At 35.6% G+C, this 26,860-nt stretch overlaps 1 protein-coding gene across 4 annotated transcripts in view; it reads left to right on the forward strand.

Moving 5' to 3' along the window:
• LOC113508891 (nucleolysin TIA-1) overlaps window positions 1-26,860 on the forward strand; it is a 172,017-nt gene that overhangs the window by 138,231 nt on the left and 6,926 nt on the right. For 2 of the 4 annotated variants that reach the window (XM_026892056.1, XM_026892055.1), the window contains 3 exons: window positions 9,209-9,268; window positions 22,742-22,829; window positions 25,165-25,240. In XM_026892056.1, the coding sequence (XP_026747857.1) occupies window positions 9,209-9,268; window positions 22,742-22,829; window positions 25,165-25,240 (224 nt within the window). The remainder of the gene's footprint in view (window positions 1-9,208; window positions 9,269-22,741; window positions 22,830-25,164; window positions 25,241-26,860) is intronic. The other 2 variants (XM_026892058.1, XM_026892057.1) reach the window with 1 other exon arrangement.

Raw genomic sequence — 26,860 nt, forward strand, 5'->3', positions numbered from 1 at the left:
AGGGTTACGCACGTACCTAAAGGTATATACGGAACCGAACTAAGCATCTGATGTCTAGCCGTTCGTCTGTGAGCAGACTGTATCTCATAAACCGTGTTGTCGTGTTGCTGTCTCATAACCATTGTTTCGTTACGTTAAAAAATTATGATTAAAAGAATATTAAAAGAATAATTAAAAGATTAAGCAGCGGTTGTAATGGTCAGAAGTAAGATGGGTGACCAATTTGATTATTGACTTATTTGTGCCTATCATTTAACGTGGCAAGTCTAACTCTCACATGAAAGATTTTATATAAAATTTGTAGAAAAATAAAATTAGATCAAAAGCTAAAATTTCAGCCAGTAATTTTGAACACCGAATCAATTCCTATGCCAATTTCCTTTAGCAATAACGAAAACCCATTCGGCTGTCTTCGGCAATTCCGAATTTTGAAAATGGAACGCCCGAAGATTGCCGAAGTTGCCAATAAACCGTTACAAGACTCCGCGGCTTATTATTAGAATTAAATTTCAGTTTGAAATTCGAACTCGATTGTGTAACTGATATTCCTAATTTGAATTTTATTTTTATGATGTTCTTTTTTTGGTTTTTCTTGTTGCTTTTGGCTTATTAGTCGTGTTTCAAAAAAGGAAGGACGTTCTTATTTCAAATACTTCTTCTGCCCTCATCCCAATTATTTTATTAGTGCTCGGCGCAACATGTCTTCTTCTTCCATACCTTTCTATCTGACGTCATCTCACAAGAAATACTCTTTACAGCCATATCGTCTTTCACACAATCTATCCATCGTTTCTTTGGTCGTCCTCTTCCCCTATATCCATCCACCATGCCCAACACCTCAATTACCTACTATCTGCAGTTATTCTTCATAGTTTCATCATCATCACCTTTTAATCACCGACAGCTGAACACCAGTATGTTACCTCGCGACTGTCTATCTGACAACACAACACATGTTACTGTAACACACATAGTAACACACATAGTAGTCACATAGTAAGACTGCGTCAGAACTGCAATGACTTGACGACTGTCAAAAATCAACGTCTATTATTCAAAATACTAGTAATCACCAAACCAAACATCTTCCTCAGCAAACATACCATTAGAAAATCGTATATTAAAAAAATGCCCACCCATCCAAATCCAAACCTTGAAAAAAGCTGCTTAACTTCAAATCAAAATCACATATTCAGCTAAGCTGACGCCTCTTGAACAACATACACTCATTCCCTGCAAAGAGATACTCTATTACATACTTATGTAGTATTGCCCCCATATACGCCCGGCCCCTATTGCGGCCCGCTAGCGATTTAGAGGATTTTGTGCCCCAATATCGATTGTACTGAAATTCAATTACTTTGGTGTATCTCTATACCACGTTGAGTGTATATCTTGGTATCTTGGATACATATGACTCTGTATCCATATACAATGTCTTGTTGGTCTTTGTGCAATTTGCAAGTCAACTGTGGCTTTTTTAAAAGTCTTTCTAATATCATAAACGCGAAAGTTTGGGTGTATGGATGTTTGTGATCTGTCACGCAAAAACTACTGAACGGATTTAGATGAAAATTGGTACACAGATAGTTTACAACTAGGATTAAGATTTAGGATAGTTTTAATACCGATTTTATGTGTCTGTCACTTTCGTCAATCGTCAACGACGTAGTGCGGCGGTTCAGGTTTAGTCAGTAAAAGTCTGACACTACCCATACCACCGACGGAGCGAATGTCTATAAGGACTCCCGCACCTTAGCAAAAATAAGAGGCATCGTGTTGTCCAGGTAACTGGGTTGTGGAGGTCAGGTAGGCAGTCGCTCCTTGTAAAACACTGGTACTTAGCTGAAACCGGTTAGACTGGAAGCCGACCCCAACATAGTTGGGTAAATTCTAGGATGATGATATTCGCTTAACTTTCTATTTCTTACTCCTATTTACTACTTCTAATTAATTTTATTGCAGGTTTTAAGACAGTCAATAGTTTCTGGACATACCAATTTTAAGTGCTAGATGGTTTTCGTCGGTTATAATTGTTAACCCTGGTTTACAGGAGTTGCAATTATAGGCATGTGCGAGCTTTCAACACATCTCGGCCACAATATATTTTTTCGCCCATTTTCCTTAATATTATTTTAAAACAACTACAATTTACCTCAAAAGGAATTACCTACCGTATTCTGTCTCTATAAAGGTTGACTTTCGCTCAACCATGCGGCTCAAATCATCCCCAAAATAATTGTATCTATAAATTTGTTGAAAAGAGCGCAGAGCAGAAAACATCGTGTGTTAGAGCGAGACTTCGGCTACATTCGGGTCCCTTTCAACTCGTATAGCGCTGTCCCTGTCACTCATTATTACCGGTCTATATGATAACGTTGATTTTAGTCACAATGTAATTGTTTGACAGAAGTACTATTGACGACTTTTGCAATAGCACATTAAATGATAGCAATTATTGTGCAATTGTTGCTGTTGTTTCTAATTTAGTTCATTTTATAGCTATTTATAATCTTATTTGTCAACTTTATTAAGTTTTGCTAAATAGTTACATTACTACATAATTTCCTAATTATTAATTAATTTTGTCGAGAAATATAAGTTGTTTGAATACTGTCTTGTTCGGAATAGTCAACTAAATTCAATTAAAAAACCTAGTCATGTACGAGTTAGACTTGCAACACAGTAACATTACAGAAAAAAAGGTTTTCCATCACATTTATAACCGCACAAACTGTTGCTTCACCTCCACTTAAATTTTGATCATAATTTTAGTAACGGCAACAAAAATACATTATTTGTCAACCTTTCAACTGTTCAGTTATCACGGTACATGAGATACAGCTTGATGGCAGACCGACAGACAATGGAACCTTAGCTATAAAGGATTCTGTTTTGACCAATTGAGTAAGGTAGTCTTAAAAATATCCTTTAAATAAAACAACATTTAGAACAACATTTAGCCACTAAATTGGTGCAAATTTAGTGACACAAAGCCATCGCAAAGATAATTACATAAACCAATTAAATTGCTTTGTGTCAAGAAATTGAATCATCGCATATTCCGTAATAAAATTAATTATCATCCAATATTTAGATTCCACGAGATTCTGTTCAGCAATTCTTGATTTAATTATCTTAAAGTGTATGTTTTAGATCAATCTATACTAATATATAAAGCTGGAGAGTTTGTTTAAAGGCGCTAATCTCAGGAAATACTGGTTCAAATCGAAAAAAATATTTTTTGTGTTCAATAGACCATTCATGGAAAGGTTTTAGGCTATATCACACGCTGCAACTGATAGGAGCAAAGATACAATGGCAAATGTGGCAAAAACGGGGAAAAATATTCACCTTGAGGGCTTCCTTTCAAAAATTCCTAACTTATATCTTCTAACCACGCGGACGAAGTCGCGGGCAACAGCTAGTTGTATATATTTACCATGTGTAAAGATTTTTCATGTTCATTTTTATTGATCTGTCTAAACGGCCTAGAAAGCAGTTGCTCTAAGTGGCTTAAGATAGAGAATCGTAGAAGGATGTGGAAGAGGCATTTGCCGAGTCGTGCGACATAGTAGGCTAGATAAAGACAATGGTAAAAGTTGATCGTATCCTCATAATTGTGACAGCTTGAACAATTCCCTATACTCTTCGATTCCATGTTACCAGAACAATTGGTTTTAAAAAAACTTCGTATTTGTCTTCGTTGCTTACTCTGTCCTTATAAATAATTCTTCAATGAAATTCGTAGGGGAAACCGGTATGAAAACAAACGGAGAAGAATATAAAATGAATTGGACCAGGCACGCTTTTTGGGGTTCTGTAACCAAATCTTAAAACGGAGCTGAATCTCATAAACTATAAAAGCAAGACGTACAAACTTTCACGTTCATAATATGCGTAGGACTATCTTTTTAAATCAAATCAGTTTTAGTATTAAACTGTTAAATACTTGAATTTGACAGCTGTCACTTCTGACAGCTGTCAGATATCCCTTTCAAAATGTCAGTTTGCCTTTGTAAACATACAAAGCGCCCCCTCGTGGGCGTTTAGTGAAGTCAATGCAAATGGACGGATTTTGTTAATAAATAATATAATTTAAATTTAATATTTGATAGTTGGTTAATATGACGTTTCTTTGATCAAATCTAGGGTTTTGTAGCCAAAGGGTTAAATTGGTTTTTACTAAATCCCTGTTATCTGTCTATCTAGCTGTCCATCTGTCACCAAGCTGTATCTTATAAACCGTAATAGACAGACATTTGGAATGTTTATAAATGATATATTTTTGATACCGATGTAACAACAAATACTAATAATAAAGATAGACGTTCAGGAATGGTTGATACGGTCATGAATTTGGCGGGCTAAAGTTTTTATTTTTCTTAAGACTTTTTGTAAGGGTCCCTGGGTTGGTTGATTTTGGCGTCGATAATAAATATACATTTTTTTAATAAGATATCTAGCTTATACAAATTATTTATTAATAAGAAATATTATCAACAAGCTGTTAATGAAAAATGTTCCCACGGGAACGTAAAATCGGGATAAAACCTATCCTATGAGTAAATCCTGGTTATAAACTATCTGTGTACCAAGTTTCGTCTAAATCCGTTCAGTGGTTTTTGCGTGAAAGACGAACAAACATCCATACATACAAACTTTTCCCTTTATAATATTAGTAGGACACAGTAAAATACACATTAAATTCCCAATTACACTAAATCCATAATAACAAATAACAAACCAACCAAAACGAAAGCAAAGCAACAAAACTTTACAAAAAAAAGCGCATAAAAAGGCCACTCAGAAAAAAGTTTACACTCAAAACGTAAACGTTGCAGACCGTTTTGAAAACCCGCGTGTGTAACAAGCCAGTGTTTTTAAAAAAGAAAGATTCAAGCAGTTACGAAACAAAAGGTTTTTGAGGAAGCGGTAGGCTTGACGTAAGCCGCAGGGCATAAGCGGCAGCGATTAAGTATCGGAAAGTTCTCTTAAAAAGATCTTTAAAATAATACTTTGATTAAGAGCTTGTTTCAACACCGCCATATAAGTTCCCGTTAAATTACTCGATAGATTTTTTCACGTTTTTTATACACTCACATTTCTTGTTCGTTTGTTTGTCGTTGAGGTTGAGGCACTTCCCGATAAGCTAGCAGGATAAAATTTTCAGAGTAGCTTCTAAGCCAATGACAATGTAATTTATAACTAAAAACGGCTGGACCGCTTTGAATAAAATTTGAATAGAGTAGTGAAATTTAAAAACGCGGGTTTTTAGATTTGTCAAATCTATTAATTCTACTAATCTAGGGGTCACACCCTACTTTGGTACTTAATAAAAAAATCTTACTAATTCGTCACATAGATATTTTTTTGATCCGTAACCAAAAAGTAAAAAGACCGTTTATCTTATATTCCTAAAGGTCGATTTTCAATCATTAGTTAACTTCCTATGAGGAATAAATATGGCTTTTTGACATATTTCCTATACAAAAGCTGTCAAAACGTCAAACATATTTGACAGATAAAAGTTATCTAGCGATTAAAAAATCGGCCCTTAATCAAATTAAGGAAATCAAAACAAGCTGACAGCCTCCGTGGTCGGCGACGGCGTCGTGGCGTACGCACCGGTTTCAAGGTGTCGCTAGCTCTGAGGTCCCGGGTTCGATCCCCGGTCGGGTCAATGCAAAAGTTCACATTTCTACATTGTCTCGGGTCTGGGTGTTTGTGGTACCTTCGTTGTATCTGAATTCCATAACACAAGTGCTTTAGCAACTTACTTTGGGTTCAGAACAATGTATGTGATGTTGTCCGCATTTATTTATTTAAAACAACAAAATTAATTTCCGAATACGCTTTTCTTTCATTACTTGGACCTCTACACAAAATGTCTTAGGGCGGGACGAAGATAAAATAATTGAAATTATCTCTCTCAAGAAAATCTCTTTTCCCTTATACAATACAAAACTGTACTTTTCTTAATTTGTTTCAACAAGAATCGGTTTTAAACCGACTTTGAAAAAGAGGAAGTTCTTAATATAGATGATGCTATCAAACTCATATTGAAAATTCGAAAGTTACTGAGTGTGTTTTTATGTGTATGTTTGTTACTTTGTCACGCCCAAACGGCTGATCCGATTTCGATGAAATTTTGTTTGGAGGTAGCTGACACCTAGGATTAACATATGGATTACTTTTATACGGCTTCGTAAAAGCAGGGTTACGTTTTCGTTGTCATCTAGGCGGGTGAAACCGTGGGAAACAGCTAGTAGTATATATTAAAACCGGTTATGTGCTAGTTGGACTCCTAACGCCGAGGATTTCGTACAAATAGTAAAAAAAATACTAATTAGCATAGTAAATTATCCCCACCAATCAAATTCCTGGCCGTACCAAGCGTTACCCCGACTTTATTTCGATGTTTTTATAGCGACGGAATAAATACATCATCTTTAAATAAAAAGGTCTAGGATCAGTTCATGAGATACAGCCTGGTGACAGACGAACGGACAGATGGACAGATAGCAAAGCCTTAAGCTTTCCGATTTTGCTATGTTTCTACGGTATCCTAAGATAGCCAACATTGCTTTTGTAAAACAAAACAAATTCTCCCCAAGAAAGTTATTTCAAAAAATATTAAAACAATAATAATTTTTCTACTTTATTTGTTCTCAAAGATAAAAAAATAACATTTATTCTTACAAAATGTAGATATAATAAAAATATACTGTACTTCGAAAAGGTTTTTCTAGTAAATTTATTCGGAACTTTATTTTTATAGGGCGAGGCATTGTGTTTTTTTACAAATGAACCTATTTTGACAGTAGCTTGATATAATATTACGTTATATTCACGACTAGCTTTACCCGCGACTTGGTTCGCGTGGAATTAAAAAAAAACTACTAAATAAGACGACCTCCGTGGTCGAGTGGCGTACGCACCGGTTTCAAGGTGTCGCTAGCTCTGAGGTCCCAGGTTCGATCCCCGGTCGAGTCAATGTAAAAATTCACATTTCTACATTGTTTCGGGTCTGGGTGTTTGTGGTACCTTCGTTGTATCTGAATTCCATAACACAAGTGCTTCAGCAACTTACTTTGGGTTCAGAACAATGTATGTAATGTTGTCCGCATTTATTTTATTTTTATAAATGTAAAGATTTTTTCCTAACATCAGAGTTGTTAAATTACTCTTTATATTTTTATCAGAGAATAAAATTCCGGTCGAAATTGGTCCAGTAATTTCAGAGATTAGCCGGAACCGACAAACAGAGAGACAAAATTATAGCGAAGTTGCCTTACTAATACTATAAATGCGAAAGTTTGTATGTTTGTTCCTCTTTCACGCAAAAACCACTGAACGGATTTAGACGAAACTTGGTACACAGATAGTTTATAACCAAAATTAATACTTAGGATAGTTTTTATCCCGATTTAATGTTATCGTGGGATCTTTTTAGTTTTGTAGCGGGCGGGCCCGCAGGAATCAGCTAGTATCCAATAATAAAGGAACACAGACCCATAAAAACTTTTAGAATTAATTAAACGAAAGATTTCGAGAAATCTAGTGTTTATTTAAGCTAGAACTTATATTGTTTTAGTCGAGATCTCTAAAAATGAAACGAAATAATGAAAAAAAAAATATAGCTACATTTTCATCGGGAATATGGCTGTAAAACAATGGATTGGAATTGAAATATAATAAAATCCTTTTTTATTACAAGACTAGCTGTTGCCCGCGACTTCGTCCCCGTGGGTAGAAGATATAAGTTATGATTTATACCTGCCCTGTTTTTTTCACATTTTCCATTGTATCTTCGCTCCTATTAGTCGCAGCGTGATGGTATATAGCCTAAAACCTTCCTCGGTGAATGGTCTATTCAACACAAACAGTTTGGCCCAGTAGTTCCTGAGATTAGCGCGTCCAATACAAACAAACAAACTCTTCAGCTTTATATATTAGTATAGATAATATAAGGAAATCATTAACTTGTAAGAAATGCAAAAAATCGAGACTACTAGCTGTTGCCCCCACTTGCTACAAACCAAAAATAATCCCACGGGAACATAAAATCAGGATAAAAACTATCGTATGTGTTAATCCTGGTTATAAACTATCTGTATACCAAGTTTCATCTAATTACGTTCAATGGTTTATGCGTGAAAGAGGTACAAACATTCGGAGCAGAGAAACAACCAAACTTTCACGTTTGTAATATTAATAGGATTTCGAATTAGGTTTTCTCGAAGAAACTAGCCATCGTACATCAACACTCACTCCCACGGGGGAGGAAATGGGTAGTGTCAGACTCTTACTGACTAAACCTGAACCTCCGTGCTGTGTCATCCGCGTTTTTGTGTCGGTGTATGGCAATGCGTTGCAATCCTTCATAGAAGTTCATCATTGGCCTAGCTTTTTCCCAACTATGTTGGGGTCAGCTTCCAGTCCAGTTCCAACGAGCGACTGCCTATCTGACCTCCTCAACCCAGTTACCTGGGCAACACGATACCTGTTAGTTAGACTGGTTGTCAGACTTTCTAGCTTCTGACTACTTATAGCGACTGTCGAAGAAGTAGGAATAACAGCCGGGACCCACGATTTACCGTGCCTTCCGAAACACGGAGGAACTCGTTTTGTCAAAGATGGTCACCCATCTACGGACCAACCGCGTCAAGCGTAGATTAACCTGTAATCGATTTACTTATGCGGTTATAGCTTAGCCACAAGTTCCTGAGTTATATTATAAGAAGAAATGGTAATAAGCACCCATTTATGTTCTTTTGTCGTTGAAATCAACAATTATTTTATATATATTTTAAAATTGAACATGGTTCTTATTTTACATTCATGTTTTTTATGGGTTAGCATACTCTAAATAACGTTAACTTATTATAATTTTTTAAACTGGTCTTAAGAAACTACACACGAATTTTATTAAAAAAAACCCCGAGTTTACATAAAAACATTTTAATTATGAATGAAAATAATAATTATACATAAAAATTATGTATCTTATTAAAAATGCCCTAAAAATCAAAAACAATAAATTGCCTTAACATTCCAACACGAGTCTACAATATTTAAACAAACAAATACGCTTTTAATAATAATTAATTGGTACAAAAATTATATGTATATTTATTAAAAATGCCCTTAATATAATTGGATTTGAAATTTGCGTATGAAATAATACCTAAGTTGTCTCTAACAGGATGGGAAGAAATGAGGCGACCAGTACATACATGGGGCCACCACAGCCTGGGCATCCAAGGTACATATATATCTATATAAATGTTAGAAGAACACCAATATGGTGGATGGGTGTTGCACTTAGTCGTCTCTAGAAAACAGGGCATTTATTATAAATGCCCGGGCATTTTGAATAATCGTTCGTAGTGACCAAGTGATAAATGATGGTTTTATTTGGATATGAACGCGTGATGTTAATAGATTTGCTGGATATATATTTGTTATAAAGGGCATTAATAATTATTATTAAAACAATGCAAACGTTTAGGTTACTTTAGGTTGAATGCCAGCAATAATGAAACTATTAAAATGGCCCGGGCATTAAAAATAAACTCATCATTTATTTTGTCACTTGGTTTGTAATTAAATAAAATGTGATAACAGTATATTTATGTAGTATTTAGAAAACACACTGACACACACATACACACAGAGACACACACAAGCATGTTTTGATGTGTATTTAGCATGATTTGTAATTTTGTATGTAGGTGGGAGGGTACTCCAACGCCTTAGACTAATATAATTGAAGACCCTATAGCCAAGTGGCATTTCTACAATCGCTAAAAAAACGCTTAAACTTATGGAAATGACATTAAGTTACGATCTACTGGTCTAGTGGCTAGTGACCCTGACTGCTATACCGGAGGTCGTGGGTTCGATTCCCACCCAGGATGTTTATGTGATGAGCACGATCATTTGTCTGTCTGGGTGTAATTTATCTATGTTATGTATGTATTTAGAAATATATAAGTATGTTTATCAGTTGTCTAGTACTCATAATACAAGCTTTGCTTAGTTTGAGACTAGATGGCGTTGTGTGAAAGTTGCGGAAAAAAAACACAAATATGTCATGTCACTTTGACTTGTCATTCAAGCGTTTTCCACTTTCCAATGAAGAACTGTCACTTGGCTAAGGGAACAGTTGTGGAAGACATTTATTTGAAGCTTTCATAACTACAATTATATTTCTTTAAGGTGTGGTTATAGACCTCCCGGTCCCCTATATAAGATGAAGGTAACTTAGCAGGGGGCCTATTATGTGAAATAAATTGTGTTTGGTAAACTGTGTTTTGTTTCTCCCAACGGATCATAGATGGCGCTGTGTTAGGAAGTTGCGAATTGAATCGTTTATTTTCTAATTAGCTCTATTTAATTAACAACAAAAGTAAACTTATTTGCTTTTAAAACTATAATTACGTCTTCAACTACAAAATGAACAATGGTATAGTATAATTAAACCTATGTGGGTTTCCTGTCTTAAAGAATCGTATTTTATCAAAAACAGGGCTTCAAATGAAAAAAAATCAACGGTTTATTTGATGTTTTTAAGGCAATATCAAAACATCATTTGTGAGAATTTCAACTATACCTATCACGGTTCTTAAGATTCAACATGGTAACAGACAGACTGACGGCAAAGCCTTAGTAATATTGTTACTTTACCTTCAAATCGGCACTTAGACTTTGTACGTAAAACTAATTTATTACAAAACGAAGTCACTATTAAAAATAATTTTGCAGAATGTGGAGTTGTTTAGGACTTACTTCACTTATTAATGGACTGTGTGCGGTATGAGTCTGAAAGGAATGATTTGTTTAGGGGTCTTGAAATTAAACAGACTTGAAGTAGGTAGTAAATAAAATTTTGACGCAACCAAATAGCGAGGACGCGAAAAACCTGTTTAAGTTCATGGCCCAGATATAATTGATGTGCATTAAGGGCACGATGGGACTGACATACGCATTGCGATTATAAAAGACCCTAAATAAATAAAGAATTAAGAAAAACACGTTTCAATTTCAATTTCAACGAAACAGTTTCAAGGAAAAAGACTTTAAATAATCGCTAAGAAGTTAATGGATTTCTTTAAAGTTTAATTTTTTTAAACATTTACCAAGAAACCTAGCTTACTGGTGAGGAAACATCTTATTTTAAAGGAGATTGTAATAATAAGTTTTCTTTTAAAACATGCTTTTGAACGCTGTTTCGCTTGTTTTTAAAGTTTTTAGTAATTCTTTTAGGCTCGATTTTTCAATCGTCAGATTACTTTTATCTGCGGAATAAATATGGCTGTTTGACATATTTTCTATACAAAAGCTGTCAAAACGTCAAACATAGTCGTCGAATAAAAGTTATCTGGCGATTGAAAAATCGGCCCTTAGTTTAATTGGTTTCGTACAAAAAAGGTAAAATAGATCAATATAACTAAGGCTTCGTTATCTATCCGTCTGTTACAAAGCTGTATCTCATTAACTATGATAGCTAGATAGATAAAATTTTCACAGATTATTTATTTTATGTATTACTTTCGTTTTTATAACAAGAAAATTATGGAAATTATGAGAGCTCTGCGAGACACAAGTTTTATATTTATATACTAAACGAAAGTACAATTTTAAAAATTACATTTTTTTATGACGTTTTAAATACCCAAGCAAAAAGAGGGGTGTTTAAAAAAAGATTCAGATTAAAAAACGGTTGCTACAGTTACAAATGTGATGGGTGACCATTTTTTTTGACAATTTCTTTCGGCTTTTCTCTCTTCATGTGACTCGCATTTGACTGGTTTTTAAATATGACTAAGCTTCAGCCAACCATATCATAAATACCAATTTAAAGTCTGAAAGGTATTGGTTAAGATACTTTCCTGTTTTTTTTTCATTTCTTCATTTTTTAAGACCAAAGTTTCAGTATAATAATAATCGTTTTCCTTCATGATAATGTTTTTTCAATAGTTATAGTACATGTGGTGTATAATGTCTTGATGGTCTAGTGGTTTTTTTTTTATATGAGTTTGTTTAAATGAGGTGCGGTTCGATCCCGACGCAGATAAAGTAGGAATTTGTTTTTTTTTTAAGTTTTTTGTGTTTTTTTTAATTATTAAGACACAGCTTGTGAATGGTGAATTTAAAAACCTTGACAACTAAGAGTCACTTTCACAACAGCTAAGGATCCAATAAAATAGGATAAGGAAAAACATATTTGCAGTTAAATAGTCACCCATAACAATTTTGGCCGGTCCAATCTTTGCTTAATCATTTTTTTTTGTATAGTGACAATATTAATAATCACTGTCAGTGAAAATTTCACATGTCTACCGTCATCACAATTTCTGAGATCGGACAGGAACGAATAGGGACAGACATCGGTGCCTTTGTAATACGGTTCTTAACTTGAAATGAAAAAAAAATGCTTTTAACATATTATTATACTCTGAAATAACGTATGTCAAAATAAAAGTAAGAGTTTTATTTCAAGTAGGCCGTTTTCCAGGCACTTTCAAAACGTTACAATGATGACTCTAGTTGCGCGGTTCCAAAGTGTCATTCTTATGGAGAAGAACCGGCAGGAAAGTCCACGCGACGCTGAAAAAAGCACTGCCGTCCTTTGCCGATTCAACATATTTCTTAATCTAAAAAACGGTACTAAAAAAGAGACTTTTAACAAAACATAACCGTCTTTAACACATAACACATTTATAATAATAAACCATTTATTTTCAGTAGAAAGTCTTTTAAAAGTGCTATAAAAATACAGCCTACAAACTGCCGAAGCAAGTGTCCCGTTAAGAATAGCTAATGTTTTATGCAAAGCAGAAGATTTTCGTAATAACCCCCCAAGGCCGGCCATCTTGAAAAACAATGTAGCGTCATAAACAAAATGACAAACGAGAGTTGTTGCCGACCTGACAATAGATGGCGCTTTTACAGGTTTTGTTAATGTCAATAAAGTTTCAAGTTTTTGTAGGTATTGCGTTTATATTTTTCTTTGAAGTTGTTTTATTTTTGTTAAAATTTATGAGATGTATTAGTAAAAGTTTGTCTCTTATAAAGAAAAAGAGCATTGATCATAATGATCACCCCGCTTGTGGGCTGCCCCACGGTGGGTGCCATTACCGAGTAACTGTCCCACTGCAGGCTTTTCATACAGATAATGAGCATTGATAAATGTTGCTTTGAATTTTATGAACTAGCTGCAACTATTCCACAAGAACACTAAATTTGGATAAAAACTATCCTCTTTGCAAATCCCGGTTATCTACTCGTATATGAGAACCAAGTTTCATCTAAATCCGTTCAGTAGTTTTTGCGTGAAAGAGGAAACAAACACCCATACGTACAAACTTTCGCGTTTATAATATTAGTAAGATGTCGTCTCAAAATTAAATACAGCATTTGGCATATCTTAGAGCGAAAATTTAAACAAAATGACTGTCCATGTTGTTTATATTGACGGTGTAAATTATTCTAAACCAGCCCCTTCTGCAATTCGTTACTTTACTACACCCAAGGGGCACTAGCCTCCCGTTGCCATAGCAACCAAGAAACAAAATGTCTGCGCTTTCTCGGACGCTGATCAATGCAAAAATTGGTTAATAAGTTTGTCGTGACCAACTTTTTAGACAATATTCTAGCTTCAAAGCTTTCTTAAATTCAAATACTTTAGTGGTTTCTTAGGTATACGCGAATGTTAGACATTGAAATGAAAATTTTCATTTCAATGTTATTTTATTTTTATTATATTACTAGCTGACCCAGCAAACGTTGTTTTGCCGAACAAGTTATTTCTAGTTGTATGTATTTTTAATGCCAAAAAATTTGGTCCTAAAATATAATAATAAATTTTAGTGTGAGCGACCCTTATCACTTAGGGGTATGAAAAATAGATGTTAGTCAATTCTCAGACCTACGCATATAAAAATTGGTAAAAATCGTTTATGTCGTTTCGGAGGAGTACGGTAACTAACATCGTGACACGGGAATTTTGTATATTAGAAGAAGAAGATTGTTTGCTTGTTTGTCGTTCCGGTTGGATTTTTGCAACTCAATTTTGAGGCACTTCCCGATAAGCTAGCAGGGTGACATTTTCAGAGTAGCATCAAACTCGATGACAATGCAATTTACAACTATAAAAATAGCTGGACCAATATTGATACAATTTTAATATACATTAAAAAACGTGAGGATTTAGATTTTTTAAATCCATTAGTTTCATACGCCCTTCTTCTATTCCCTAGTACTTATTTGTATGGCAAAATAACGTTTTCTGGGTCAGCTAGTTTCCATATACATAATTAGCTAATTGATTTTCTAGAATGGATTTTTTTTTTCTCCACATCCCACTTCACAACTTGACGAAAAAACAACATTTTCTCTATCTTTCAAAACCGACTGTCAAAAAATACTACGCGGATTATATTTTAAGTGTTTAAAAGGAAGTTAAGCTTATCTCTAAGAAGAAAACATTTTAAAAAAAGTCCTTACTTATCTTAATTCGAATTTTCATCTTTGAGCTTAGTCTTTGAGATTATGAAGATTTATGTCATGTCAAAATATTAAAAGTTTTCAACTCGCTAAAAGAGGTTTACGGCAAGAAAAAAGTTTTTAGTGTTTTACTGGTTTAGATTTTATCGCTGTGATAGTCTAGTGGTGTGGCCGTTGGACTGTCAGGCCAATGGTCGTGTGTTCAAATCCAGGATTTGTGAAGGATTTATAGAAAATATAAAGCCTAATTCAATGGACTTGAAGTTATAGAAGATACAAATCAATCAAAGATTTTGAAAGTCTTGGAAACCGATTTACTGAGAGAACTCCAAGAAATCGCGGAATGACAGAAATTTGAAACATGGGAATCGTAAATAGTAAGGATTTCATATCTAGGAGAAAAGTGGATGAAGCAACAAGCAATTCCAGGAGGAGCAATGATGGGCATGTGTATCAGGCTAACTTATTGCCTATGCATATCAGAATTATCAGAAAATTACATATTAAAACAGTTGCTGGAATTTAGACCTGCAACTATGTGCATAATAATTCAATCTTTGAAACCCTAGTTCACATAAATACTTAGACCTTTGTTTAGTCCTAGCTACCGCATTAGGTTAAGTAACCTGTAATGGTAGATTGGTGTGATAATTAAATAAATAAATATATTATGAGAAATCTTTAAACGGTTCCGTATACTTTGACATCAATCTTCCTTAATTATTTAACAACCAATGCTTACTACCGAATATCAAATTAAAACTGCTGTGTAGAAAGTATGAGACAAAATTACAGATATATATCTCATGTAATGAGTATACAAGGGGAAGTTTGAAAGTGACACCAGATGCAGAGAAACTACGTGGCATCCGGTTGTCATGGTATGAGCATGTTACGCGGAGGAATGAGAGTCATGTGGTGAGGAAGGTGTTGAGCATGGATATGGATGGATATAGGGGAAGAGGAAGACAGAAACGATTGGATGGATTGTGTAAGACGATATGGCTGCAAATAATGTTTCTTGAGATGACGTCAGATAGAAAGGTATGGAAGAAGATGACATGTTGCGCCGACCATAAATAAATAATCAACAAAATTGATACACCCACTCCTAGCTCAAATATAAGAAATATAAAAAAGACAAATTGAGAACCTCCCCCATTTTAAAAGTCGGTTAAAACACCACCTTTCAAACTGGGCACGGGTGAGCTAGTTATGATAAAACTATCGATCTCTTAGGCCAACCCACGCGTGTCAAATATAAAAACTACTCATTATAATGTCCCAAATATTAGCTATGTGGTATTAACACGCGAATTATAAACTGTTAACAAACACGACAGGCTTATTTAATTAGTATTATTTAGTGGAAGGAGGGTTTCTGTTTTTATTTTTATAATATTTTGATCATCTATACTAATATTCCACAATATATTCTACATTATACACAACGCCATCTAGTGTCAAACTAAGCAAAGCTTGTGTTTTGAGTACTAGACAAATAATAAACATACTTATATATTTTTAAACTAGCTGTTGCCCGCGATTTCGTCCGCGTGGTTAGAAGATATAAGTTAGGAATTTTTGAACGGAAGCCCTCGAAGATAAACAATTTTCCCTGTTTTTTTCCACATTTTCCATTGTATCTTCGCTCCTATTAGACGCAGCGTGATGGTATATAGCCTAAGACCTGCCTCGATGAATGGTCTATTCAAAACAAAAAAGATTTTTTCAATTTAAAACTGTAGTTCCTGAGATTAGCGCGTTCAAACAAATAAACAAACAAGAAAACAAGCTCTTCAGCTTTATATATTAATATAGATACATACATTATACAGATAAATTACACCCAGACACAAGTATTTGTATCGCGTGGAAATTTATCCTACGGCCTCCGGTATAGCAGTTAGGGTCACTTGTCCAGGCAAAGTCAATATTATATCGTGGCATTGCGTTTTTTGCACTAGGTTCAGCTTTGATGCCAACGACTACTCCCTACATGGTTTAATTAACACGCTAAGTCACTGAGGACAATTCTCATCTAAAAAAAATTGAAGGTAGTACTGTGCCGTTTAAACTGTCATGTTTATTTTGGAGTCATCATCATCCTAGCCTTTCCCCAACTATGTTGGGGTCGGCTTTCAGTCTAACCGGATTCAGCTTAGTACCAGTGTTTTACAAGGAGCGACTGTCTATCTGACCTCCTCAACCCAGTCACAGACAAGACGATACCCCTTAGTTAGACTGGTTGTCAGACTTTCAAGCTTCTGACTACCTGTAACGTCTGTCAAAGATTTATAAATAACAGCCGGGACTCACCATTTAATGTGCATTCCAAAACAAATGAAATAGTTGAAAAATAAAAACAAAAATTACGAAATTTTTACAACGAATTGACGGGCGACCTGTGAAATTTCCCTTGCGACTGCGAATTATACGTTTCACTGAGTTTTTGGAAAGTTATCGAATTGATTTTCCTTTTTTCATTCGAGGCTCTGTTTAACTTGCAATGTGTATGTAAAATTTTCGTGGTTATGAAAGTTTTTGCATGTACGATTTTTTTTTATTCGGTTATTTAAGCACGCAACAATTTTAATTGTTGAATATATGTGTTGTATTTCTTTAGTCATATAACATAGTTGGGAAAAGGTTATAAAGAAATATTTAATTAAAGAAAACTTCGAACTGTTACCGATTTACCTAAAGAAAATCCCACTTTATTTACCCAGAAACCATCTACATAGCTCAAATAAAAGATAATAAGTTAGGAATTTTTGAACGGAAGCCCTCGAAGATGCTTCCCCGTTTTTGCCACATTTTCCATTGTATCTTCAATCCTATTAGTCGCAGCGTGATGGTTTATAGCCTAAAGCCTTCCTCGATGAATGGTCTATTCAATACAATTTTTCGATTTGAACCAGTAGTTCCTGAGATTAGCGCGATCAAACAAACAAACTCTTCAGCTTTATACATATATTAGTATATATAGATAATGCAAATGACAATCTAGGTTAAGCAACAGTATGTACGGTCATAAATTTGTTGTTGTTTTTGTTACTAATGATCCATTGATCATTAGATTCACCTACATAGCAAGTACCGCTTGGGGTCACAAGGCCCTCTTATGACCCCATTAACATGCAACCAGGGCGACCCTTACTGAGACGTGCGATTTCATAATTCATCCCCTATTTGCATTCTAACGTGTGTCGTATTTGTTATTCTGCTAAGACTTAGCAATGATAAGGCAAAAAGTGGTTAAAAATAGGCTAAAGAAAATCTAAATATTCGATACAAGCGTTTGTGTGATCCACGAATGCTTGTCCTGAGTCTGGGTGTCTTTGTGCATGTGACTTGAATGTTTGGAAAAGATTTCGCGATACAATTATTGAATTGAGGTGCTTAAAAAGAAAACAAAAAGAAATCTGCTACAAAAATTGGTTACAAATCAAATTAATGACCGTACCAAGCGTTGCTTAACCTAGATTTCTATTTTCATTAATCAATATTGTAGCGGGAATATGAATACTTCATCTGTGACAATTTTAACTCTTTAGCTATTACCGTTCATGAGATACAGCCTGGTGACAGATGAACAAAATGACTGATAAGTCCCCAGTAATATTGTTCCGTTTTTACCCTTTGCCTACGAAACTCTAGAGTTAAACGGACAAATATACGAGAATTCTAGAAAAAATTGAATTGTGACAAATATCAGTTACCTGTTATAAATGGGTCTAGACAATTCTAGAGCAAGACATCAATAGTGCTACTAAGACTATGGAATTATTTTAGGAGTCCGTACGGCGTACACTAATGTAAAAACGGATCAAACGGATTGTATTTTCCAAAATAAAAGATCTGCTACAAAATATACAGATAAAATATATTTTCAATTGTAAATCATGAGTATACATACATAGTGTGCATTCAGGGTGTTAAAAAGAGAAAATTAACAGTCATGTTTAGCCATTACAACATACAAATATTACAATACAAAGACGGGAAGCCATTTTAGAATATTCTAAAGCGGAGGATTTTTTTGAACGAAAAGGATGTAAGTGTGTGTCGTATGTTTGTAACCCTTTCACGCCAAAACGGCTGGACTGATTTCGAATAAATTTGGTATGGTATGGTAGCTGATACCTGACTACTTATTCTGGCTTCATTATAGGACGGTTACGTTTTTGAAGCTACGACCGACATTCATTGATTAAACCGCGAGCAACAGCTAGTCATCTATATTTTGGACAAGCATTTGTGTGATCCACGAATGCTTGTTCTGCGTCTGGGTGTGTGCATGTGATTTGTATGTTTGTAAAAACCCCCGCAACGCAAGGATTAAATTCCTTACTGCGGGAGCCGTTTAAAAACTTAATTAACCTCGTTGCAAGTCCCCCAGGCACACTTATATTGGTTGACTAGCTGTTGCCCGCGACTTCGTACGCGTGATTAGAAGATATAAGTTATGATTTATATCTGCCCTGTTTTTTTCCACATTTTACATTGTATCTTCGCTCCTATTAGTCGCAGCGTGATGGTTTATAGCCTAAAACCTTCCTCGATGAATGGTCTATTCAACACAAAAATATTTTTTCAATTTGGACCAGTAGTTCCTGAGATTAGCGCGTTCAAACAAACAAACAATCAAACAAACAAACTCTTCAGCTTTATATATTAGTATGGAGTATAGATACCACAAGCATAGGAGCCTCAAGACAGAGGGTATTTGACAGAGCATTTTGAGTTTATGGCAATGAGGAATCAAAACATAGGAATGCAGTGTCACACATTTTAGTATGATTACTAAAAACGTTTGCCATTCCGATTTCAACGGCTTGAATAACTATTATTCTTTTCATACTATTGTCCATTTTCATTTTTGTAAACGAATGAGGTCGGCGAAAATATCTTTGGAGTTGTTTTCAATCAAATGTTTTAGTTGAGGAGTTCAATTGGGGTTGATATAATAGTTTTATGCGTTTCAACGATTTATAAATGAAAATCGATGTTGGTTAATTTTGAAAATGTGTTTTGGCGAACTGGGTTACGAATATTGGAACCGAATCAACAGTTAACTAGCGTGATGGCAAAAACAATTGTTAGATTTGATTACATGGATAGCCGAGTGGCTGAGGTCACCACGCCAAACCCACTGAGCGCGACGTGTTAGTTCGATCCCCGCGTAGGACAAGCATTTGTGTGATCCACGAATGCTTGTATTGAGTCTGGGTGTCTTTGTGCGGTGATTGGAATGTTTGTGAAAGCCCCCGCGACACAAAGATTAAATTCCTCATTTCGAGAGTCGTTTTCTTTTAATCTCAAAATTATTTTTCAATCATCAATAAATGTATGTCTGTAACAATCGTTAATTAATCTCGATCCTTATTAGTATATGTAGTTATGACGACCTCCGTGGTCGAGTGGCGTACGCACCGGTTTCAAGGTGTCGCCGGCTCTGAGGTCCCGGGTTCGATCCCCGGTCGGGTCAATGTAAAAATTCTTATTTCTACATGGTCTCGGGTCTGGGTGTTTGTGGTACCTTCGTTGTATCTGAATTCCACAACACAAGTGCTTTAGCAACTTACTTTGGGTTCAGAACAATGTATAAAGTTATAGCAACAAAATAAATCTAATATATAAAATTCCCGTGTCACGATGTTAGTTACCGTACTCCTCCGAAACGGTTCGACCGATTTTTATGAAATTTTGTATACATATTAAGTAGGTCTGAGAATAGAACAACATCTATTATTCATACCCCTAAGTGTTAAGAGTTGCTCACACTAAAAAAAAATATTTTATTTTTTGGACGAAATTTTTTGTTTTTATTTTTTTTATAATGGGGCACTAAAAATACATACAACTAAAAATAATTTATTAGGCAAAACAACGTTTGGCGAGTCAGCTAGTATTTTTATAATAACTATCGTGAGACTGATTCATAATTAAATGATTTAACGGTTTACTCACGCGTATTTATCGGGGTAGCCCGACTAGTTTCGGACCCAACCGGAGTCCTTAATCATGAGCAGAGGCAGCGGGATCGCGAGTCGTAGCTACCCCGATAAATACGCGTGAGTAAACCGTTACATCATTTAATAATAACAAAAGAAATATATCACAATTTACAACAAACTACCATTTGGTAGATAGAGCTAGGCTGACTTATAGCAAAGCCTAAATCATAAAGTCCCGATTTTACCCTATTACTACGGAACTCTAAAAATTAATAAAGCAACGACAATATTAAGTTTAGATTCAAAACTCATCCTTGCATATGTTGGCTATTATAATATCCATAGTTATACATACCCGGGTTTATACAAACCGGATAATTCCGGATAAAACTCAATACCGTACTGTATGTAGATTTCGGTTCAATTTTCGTTCCGTTTTCATCAGGATATGTTTCTATTATGGAAATCTTTTAGGGTTGTCGAACTTGGCAGGACAAAATATCGATATTAATTTTAGGGTTAAGGACACAAAAGTGAAACCCTGTTACCGAGGCTGCTTTGTCTGTCCGGCCTTTTGCCAGCAATCTGTAAGGTTTCATTATATGTGAGTACGTCTAGCACCAGGTTGTTTCTTATAAACCATGACACCAAGACAATTCTCAGATGACGTATAATTTTTTGCGCTATAACAAAAAAAATAAAAACCAAATAATGGTTAAGCAACGGTTGAGACTGTCATAAATTTGAAAGCTGACAATTTTAATTTCGTTTTTCTTAATACGTCATACTCACGGTTATAAACAGTTTTTTCTATATATATTCGTGTTGACCGTAGTGGCAACCCTACGTAAGCCGTGAAAGCAACCTTTGCCGTCCAAATTTAATACACAGCTAGCTCCGGATTATAATATGAAATTTTACTTCTCACTAAAAGTGTACAGCCATTCATATGAAAAATAGGCTAGGTATTATAATAAAAACAGCCTGCATTCTCACCAGAGAGCATAGGTGATGTTACATAATCATTATCATCGGCCTAGCCTTTTCCCAACTATGTTGGGGTCGGCTTCCAGTCTAACCGGATTCAGCTAAGTACCAGTGTTTTACAAGGAGCGACTGCCTATCTGACCTCCTCAACCCAGTTACCTGGGCAACACGATACCTCTTAGTTAGCCTGGTTGTCAGACTGGCAAAGACTTGTGAATAACAGCCGGAACCCGAGTGTTAGAGGCCATCACACCAAACCCACTGAGCGCGACGTGTTAGTTCGATCTCGTAGGACACGCATTTGTGTGATCCACGAATGCTTGTCCTGAGTCTGGGTGCCTTGTGCATGTGACTTGAATGTTTGTGAAACCCAAGGCACAAAGATTAAGTTCCATAATACGGGAGCTGTTTTAAAACAATTAGACCGATCCATCGTTAGCCCTAGGAAACGTTTAACTTATCTCCAAGCACAACGAATGTATTGAACTGACAAGTCAAAGTCACGTCACCTGTCGAAAAAGAATGTCATTCACATACATTTGAAGTTTTCTATTCCAATGCTATGTACCATTACATAGACACTCACAGCTCAAATAACCGCATTGCTAGGAAAACTAAAAATAAAACTGCAGTATGGTATTAAATTGAATAAATGATTTTCCTCAGCATGTAGATTTCTCAAACCAATTTTCGAGTGTATTTTTAAAACAGCTGAAATTGCCTAGGTGTCTACATATGAGATATGCGAAAACAAAATAACGAATTATTTCTTGAAGTGCGAGAAAACTATTCTATACACTCACTTTTCTTGTTTGTTTGTCGTTCCGGTTGGATTTTTGCAACTCAATTTTGAGGCACTTTCCGATAAGCTAGCATGCTGAAATTTTCAGGGTAGCTTCGAACCCGATGACGATGCAATTTACAACTATAAAAACGGCTGAACTAATTTTGATAAAATTTGAATGGGTTAAAGAATGTGGGTGGTTAGATATTTACTTTTTTAGGTTGTTTATTTTCAATGTAATAAATTTTATGTTTTAAAAAAATGGGGCTCGTTGGTTTTTTTTTTGTATTTCTTATCTCGTGCCCTTTTCTCCGGTCTTGTGCCAGCCTCATCCAGACTCGACCTGAAACCTTTACTATAATCATCTCTCCACCCCGCTCCCGGACGACCGAAGCGACGGAATAGGTGTATTCTGTTTCTATCTCCTTCTGAAGCCTACATAAGTGTTCTAAAGTCTCTTTCTATCTCATTCTAATGTCTTGTTCTTTTGTTGCAGAGCATTATCACATCTTTGTCGGCGACCTGAGTCCAGAGATTGAGACGCAGAGTCTTCGTGATGCCTTTGCACCTTTTGGAGAAATCTCGTAAGTAAACATGACTGCACGGATAGCCGAGGGCTTGAGGTCACAACGCCAAACCCACTGAGCACGGCGTTACAGTTTGAATTCGCGTAGGACAAGCATTTGAGTGATCTATGAATGCTTGTCCTGAGTTTGGGTGTCTGTGTGTGACTTGAATGTTCGTGTAACCCAAGACACGAGGATTAAATGATGCGACGGTTAACTCTTGCATATAATTCGGGATTTCCCGTCGAGTTTCGTGCCCAACCGGAGTCCTTAATCATGAGCTGACGCGGCGGTGGCTAGTCATCACCCTAGCCTTTTCCCAACTATGTTGGGGTCGGCTTCCAGTCTAACCGGATTCAGCTAAGTACCAGTGTTTTACAAGAAGCGACTGCCTATCTGACCTCCTCAACTCAGTTACCTGGCCAACACGATTCCCCTCAAAGAGCCTCCTCTCTCCTACCATAATGCTGTGCCTTACGGGGTCCATAATTGATCATTGTACCTAAAATTACCACCACTACATTATGGAAGCAATAAAGTATTGAGTATTGAGTATGAAGATTGTTGTTTTTTTCAAAAAATCAAAGATCAAATTAAAAAGAAGGAGAACGAAAATTCCCAATTAATTTGAGCTATCCAGTATAAATCTTATCTATAAGATCAGCTAGTTGTCTTCGGTTAAACCAGAGCATATCTAAGAGAAATCTCTAAGTAAGAGAGATGACTGCTGTGATGCACTGCCGTTGGAGACACGCCAACAGGGTGGGGTGCCAGTGACAGCGGAGAATATAAGCGGGAAAATAGTCTAGAATAAAGCACATACACATACACTTGAAATTGCACAATAAGGGTATTTGACTGAGGTTAAGTAGTCCGTCAGACAAGATTCTAGAAATATTTCATGGGTATTTATGATTTTATAACATCGTTAAAAAGTTAGGAAGATTAAAAGTAAAATGATGAAATGTATGTTAGTGGGGGCTAGTAAAAAGCGTACTGGTAAGTGACGTAACACAAAATATTTCACTGTGTATCCCTTTAGTTTTTGTTTATGAGATAAAAGAAAAAATCGTATTGGTAATCTGTATGACGGACTAAAAAGTTTTTTTCACAACTATTGAGGTGGATTGGGCAGAAATAAGAAACGCATAATTTTGATTAATTTGTACGATACTATAAAATCCTAGTAAATAAATTACTACCGGTCCGTAGAAGACCCACTGCTAGACAATAATATACAATCAATTATATTTTTTTGTTTATAATGTCCAAAAGTCATTACAAGAATAATAACCATAATAAAATCAGGAACTTATACACAAATATTAAGGCTTCAAGTTTATTATATTACGTGTTATCCGCTCCGCTTATAAACCCGCTGTCAGTCACACCGCACCCTAACTCAAGTGACATACTTCTTACTTGTCAATAGGCCAAAAAATTTGGAGGCTCTCCATATGTGGGCAGTCATCAAAAAAACTTTCTAATATTCCCTCTTTGAATATGAAACGGCCTCTAAATAGAAAAATAGGAATTCTAGGTTTTGGACAATGCTGTGGAAATTTCTGCGCTTTCTACACAGCCAGAAATGAAATGAAATCATTTATTAAAGAGCTCGTGGCTTAGTTATAACTGCATAAGTGAATCGATCACAGGTTAAGCTATGTCAGACGCGGTTGTTCTGTTGATTGATGACCATCTTTCTCATGACGAGTTTCTCCGTGTTTCGGAAGGCACGTTAAATTGGGGGTCCCGGATGTTATTCATACATCTTTGACAGTCGTTACAGGTAGTCAGAAGCTTGAAAGTCTGAAAACCAGTCTAAGGCGTATCGTGTTGTCTGTAACTGGGTTCAGGAGGTCAGATAGGCAGTCGCTCCTTGTAAAACACTGAGACTTAACAAAAAAAGCCGATCATAACATATTTGGGAAAAGGCTAGGCCGATGATGAAATCATTTAAATTTGTTCTGCAAGTAGGATATATTATCATCACTTTGACATGTCTTTTTTGAGAACCTGGTGTCGAAAAAAATTAAATCACTGTGTCCATTTCATTTTTAGTTTAAGAGATGAAATAAAAAATGCGTATCCAACACTTTTTTATTTTTTTCTGACGGACAACAGTTTTTTTTTTTAATGTGTTGTCTTGTCTAAATTATACGATTCTTTTTAAATTTGAATTTTGTATGATAAGTTTAATATCTATCGCGTGAAAGAGTAACATGTATCCTCTCATACACACAAACTTCCGCGTTTATAATATTAGTAGGATCAGTATATTATACTTATACAAAAGTATTTAACATGCAATACCTATATAAATATGTAATAAAATGTGTTTGTTTGTTCACAGTGATTGCCGGGTGGTGCGTGACCCGCAAACGTTGAAGTCCAAAGGATATGGATTCGTTTCTTTCCTGAAAAAATCGGTAAGTTAATATAAATATATTATATAACATATATTGTTAAAGATTTTGCAATTATCTGCACGGATAGCCGAGTGGTTGATCTCACCACGCCAAACTCACTGAGCGCGACGTGTTAGTTCGATCTCGTAGGACAAGCATTTGTGTGATCCACGAATGCTTGTCCTGAGTCTGGGTGGCTTGTGCATGTGACTTGAATATGTGTGAAATCCCTGCGACACAAGGATTAAGTTCCTTAATGTGGGAGTCGTTTAAAATAAAAAGTGGTCTTTTTATCGCTAGATCACTTCGAGCGATTTCAATTTTCAATATTTGGAATCTAGGTTACGTCACAATCCTATCCTTCACCGTTTGTCAGTGGTGTCTTAAAATAATATATTTCACAACTTTCACACAACGCCATCTAGTCTCAAACTAAGCAAAGCTTGTATTGTGAGTACTAGACAACTGATAAACATACCTATCAATTTCTAAAAACATGACACCCACACACAGAACAAAATGATCGTGCTCATCACACAAACATTAGTCTTGGGTGCGAATCGAACCCACGACTTCCGGTATAGCACTCAGGGCCACTAACCACTAGACCAACAGGCCAGTCTATAATTCAAAAATTACATATAACTTTGAAATCATTATTGCTATATACTAAGAAACATAAACAATAATTAAATCAATGCATCAAAAAATTCATCGGCGTCGCTGCCGGCTCGGAGTGAGCCCAAAAGGCTGGCAGCATTTCCACGTTGAATGGCAATGCTAATCCTCTGAGCGAGGTAAAAGCCAGCCTTTGGGTCACGAGAAGTGTCAACGAGACGCTTTGCTAGCTCTTTAAAAAGCGTAGATGCACTCACGGCCCAAAAGTTTCGACCCCAAACGGCTTAAAGAAGTAACTACCAACTAGATTACTATATTGTTCCGTTTGTACTGTAAATATTAAAAAAAAACTATGTAGCTTAATTTGAATAATTAAAATCTGGGGGCACGGTAGTTCCCCCACAAAAACAAACTCACTGCTTATTGAAAAATGTTACTATGCAGTGGATGATTTCCTAAACGATTCATTTTAATTATTATTGTATTCTTTTATTTTCTCTTAATTTTATTTTCTATTGTATGTTTCAAATTCATTTGTATGGCTTAAATAGTACCTAAAAATGTATAAATCTTTACTTAATTTGTTATATTTGTACGCCTTCATGGCAAAACATAGCGCTCCTTATGTATCTTTAACACCAGCATTTAATGTACCTATGTTTAACAAATAAATATTCTTGATTCTTGAAAAAAAGATGAGCCCAGCGAAGCGCACGGGCACTACCTACATTTTCTCGAAGCGCTTCGTCGTTTTTTTGAACCCTATAGTTTACTTTGAAATAGTCACAGAATTAGCTGAGTTCTATAAGTATAAGGGATGTTAAGTATGTTAACACTGTGGGGAAATTCCCTTAAGCAACATTATGCCACAGCCTTCAGCAAATCAATAATTTCAATTAATTATGCATTCACAACGCACGGTTTTCCCACTGTGAAAGAATTCTAATGTTTTTCAAAACTAGCTGTTGCCCGCGACTCCGTCCTCGTGGACTTCAGTTTACAAAGAGATAGATGGATAGACGG

Source organism: Trichoplusia ni, chromosome 3 (assembly GCF_003590095.1).
Source record: "Trichoplusia ni isolate ovarian cell line Hi5 chromosome 3, tn1, whole genome shotgun sequence".
Classification (NCBI taxonomy): Eukaryota; Metazoa; Arthropoda; class Insecta; order Lepidoptera; family Noctuidae; genus Trichoplusia; species Trichoplusia ni.